Source organism: Chaetura pelagica, unplaced genomic scaffold (genome assembly GCF_000747805.2).
Source record: "Chaetura pelagica isolate M959 unplaced genomic scaffold, ChaPel_1.0 scaffold938, whole genome shotgun sequence".
In the NCBI taxonomy this organism is placed as follows: Eukaryota; Metazoa; Chordata; class Aves; order Apodiformes; family Apodidae; genus Chaetura; species Chaetura pelagica.
The window spans coordinates 714,537-718,030 of NW_009954221.1; the positions used below are offsets into that span (position 1 = coordinate 714,537).

The 3,494-nt window shown below is 58.8% G+C and overlaps 1 protein-coding gene across 1 annotated transcript in view; it reads right to left on the reverse strand.

The window, feature by feature from the left end:
- The window catches only part of LOC104393948, a 43,687-nt gene extending 41,346 nt beyond the window's left edge, over positions 1 to 2,341 (reverse strand). Inside the window, exons 1-3 of the mRNA XM_010003476.1 lie at positions 2,260 to 2,341; positions 1,941 to 2,033; positions 1,659 to 1,710 (exon numbers count right to left, since the gene is read on the reverse strand). Coding sequence (XP_010001778.1) covers positions 1,659 to 1,710; positions 1,941 to 2,033; positions 2,260 to 2,341 — 227 coding nt within the window. The remainder of the gene's footprint in view (positions 1 to 1,658; positions 1,711 to 1,940; positions 2,034 to 2,259) is intronic.
- Between the last annotated feature and the right edge of the window lie 1,153 nt (positions 2,342 to 3,494).

The following is a 3,494-nucleotide window of genomic DNA, read 5'->3' on the forward strand; positions in this document are numbered from 1 at the left end:
GCTCCTCCTGAGTCTGGAATTTAGACACTGAGTGTTCTGTGGATGATAATGGGATTTCCCCCCATTTTCTTGATACAAGAGGGCCAGGAGCTGTTGTTCCTCCTTGCAGGAAGGTGGGGGAGCAGGCTGAGGTGCAGACACGAATCTGCCTCCAAAAATAAATAAAGCCTCTAAGGGTCCAGCCTCCTGCTAAAGGACTGAGACCTCCCCTGTGCACGGGGCCTGTGTCAGCAGCACCCACACCCAGCACGGCTCAACCCGCCAAACCCTCCTTGCAGGCAGGAAAATACTGTGCAGAGGGATTTGCATGTCAGCAAGTGATTCGAAGAGCAGGCTCAGGTTGGCTGCTGGCTCTGAGCTGCAGGTGCAGGGGGTGCTGCCCCGGACTGAAGGGACGGGCAGCACGGTGCCCTCTGGGTTCAGGGGAAGAGCCTGACACCTCCCAACAAACCCCAGCAAAAACCCCATGCCCTGAAATCATCTGCACCAGGGATCAAGGTGCATTGGGTTACCCAGATATGGGTACAAAAAGATGCAATAACCACAGAAGAGAGACTCCTGCAGCTGTTTCTTCAGGGTGCTGCTCTGCTGCAGGGCCTGGAAGGGGAAATGGGCCCTTGGCCTCCCCCAGCCCTGGGAGTGATGACCAAGAAGGCAGAAGGAGTTTGTGGTGTTGCCTTTTATTGCAGAGGCTTGAGCAGAAAGCAAGAGCCCTGAGCCCATCAGAGCTGGGAGGGAGGTTGAGTTGACTGAGCTGGGTGAGAACCATCGCGCTGGGCACTACTGGGGGCCAGCAGCATCCCTGCCGCAGGAGTGGGGCACTGCCCGCGCCGGGCACTACCGGGGGGCAGCAGCAGCACCCCTGCCGCAGGAGTGGGGCACTGCCCGCGCCGGGCACTACCGGGGGGCAGCAGCAGCACCCCTGCCGCAGGAGTGGGGCACTGCCCGCGCCGGGCACTACCGGGGGGCAGCAGCAGCACCCCTGCCGCAGGAGTGGGGCACCGCCCGGGCCCTGCGGGAGAGCAGGAGGTGGGATGTGCTGAGCCTTGCTGCAGCCAGGACCTGGAGGCTAGACCAGCCCCATGCACAGAGGGAGGGGAGGGCTGGGGTGGCCTCTCCATGCCCAGAGACACCACAAGTGCCTGGGACACTCGTTCCTCTGTATCCCAGGATGGTTTGGGGCTGGGGGAGGCCCATGAGGTCATGATGCCTCAGAATGATGGAAATCAGCAAATATGAGACTGCTTTGGGTTGCAAGGGACCTTAAAGACCATCTAGTTCCAACCCCCCCTGCATGGGCAGGGACACCTCCCACCAGCCCAGGCTGCTCCAAGCCCCATCCAACCTGCCCTTCAACACTGCCAGGGACGGGGCAGCCACAGCTTCCCTGCTCAGGCTGGGCCTGTGTGCCGGGAGGCAACCAGCCGGCAGTGGGGCTTAAAGGCTTCAGGCTAAGGAGGATTTGTGGGGAGTTCTGAGCAGGCTGGATGGGGACCTCCCCCAGAGCTACCCACTGAACCCCAGGTGGAATCAGGGGCTGGAATACAACTTTCCTGGGGTCTAGAGCTTGAAAAAAAAGCTCAGTATAGTTTCCACATCCTTCTCTTTTCCCTTCAAGACAGTAGGAACTGACATGGATAAAGCAACAGGGGACCTACCTGTCCACCCAAGCATGGTCACCTTCCCTCAGCGTCCCCTGGGTGATGTGATCTGTGGAAGGACAAGTCAGAAGGGGTAGGAGAGCCCCCAGAAACACCCAACGGGAGGGTGTACCTGGGGAACAGGGCCTGGGGCCCACCAGGGAGGGGACATGGGCAGTGCAGAATGCTTGGGGGGGCTTCTTAACAGCCAGATAAAAGAGTTTTTAGGTGATTGACCCGGGGACAGAGGGAAAGCAGCTGGCTACGTGTGAGGAAGGGAAGGGAGGGTGAGAGACTCACAGCAGAGGTAGATGGTGAGGAGCGGCAGGGCGGCCACGGCTGCTGTGCTGGCTGCCAGGGTGGTGATGGCCACCAGCTCCCTGCAGCCCTCCTCTGCAGGCCACAGATTGCCACCAGGGGGGAGAGGAGAAGGAAAAAAAACAAGAAAAAAACCCCAGGTGGGTTAGAAGGGATGAACACTAATTTTGCTTCTGCACGGATTTCACTTCCCTGAACCCCCCGATTAGCGGGGCTGGTTTTTGGAGCAGGTCGAAGGGGATTGGAAATCACAGGCAAGTCTGAGGCCCAGTGTGACCAGCCCTGGGGTGGCCCCTCTCACCGTGGCGACGGTGGATGCTGTTGATGAGGAAGCTGCTGGTGAGCACCACGGAAACCACCCCTGCTGGGGCCGCGTAGCCCATCGTGCGCTGCACTGCCCGGGGAGACAGCACGAGGCATCCACTCAGAGAGCTGCTTGCCTTGGAAAGGACCTTTAAAATCATCCAGGTCCAACCCAGCACTGCCAAGGCCACCACTGACCCACGTCCCTCAGCACCACATCTACACAGCTTTGAAACCCCCCCAGGGATGGGGACTCCCCCCCTGCCCTGGGCAGCCTGGGGGGAAAATCCTTGCCAGGGAGAAATTGTTCCCAAGATCCAACCTCAACCTCCCCTGGGCAACTTGAGGCCATTTCCTCTTGTTCTATCCCTTAGTACTTGGGAGAAGAGACTGACCCTTGACACAACCTTTTTCTGGGGTGTTGTGGAGAGTAGGAAGGTCCCCCCTTCAGCTTTGTTTTGGTTGGAAAAGACCTTTAAGATCATAAAGTCCAACCGTGGTGTTAATGTGTGTTATGAGCTGTGGCCAGAGCTCTGCCCTCACCCACAGTCTGGTGGGAAATCCCCCAGCCTGAGGTAGTGCCAAAGTAAAAAGAAACTTTGAATTTAAGCGAGTTAAGGATGAGATCTGGGGCAGTTTCCCCTCCCTCCCTGCCACCCTCAGAAGCCCAGCTCACCCGTCCTGTTTTTCAGTTGGATGAACCTGGTGGGCTGGAAGATGGTGGTGATGGAGACCAGGCAGTTGACCACGATGGCGTAGGTGAGGGCGATCTCGGGCAGGATGATGGCAACAGAAGGGCCTGGAAGAGAAGGGGATGAGGCAGAGTCCCAGTTCTCACCTTTGTCTGCCACCTGCATCATGTTGTACCTCTCCGTCCTGTCCCTTCCCCATCCTCTCCCCACTCCCAGCCTCTCCACCCTGTCCTTGCCAGCAGCCTCCCCACCCCCCCAGCCTTGTAAGGGTCCTGCTGCAAGGAAAGGGCTCTGGGGAAAGGGGAATATGTGAATTCTCTGGATGGGGGTGCAATCCCCGTGGTGCTCCCCCCCATGACAAACTGACATCATTGAATCCTTCGGATTGGGCAAAGACCTTTAAGACCAAGTCCAACCATTAACCCTCACACGTGTGGCCCTGGCAGGGTCCACCCCCACATGCTGAGCTGTGTCACCCCCCTCCCCAGGGCACCCCTGAAACCCTAGGAGACCCCCACACCTCCCATGAGCTTCCCCCCCC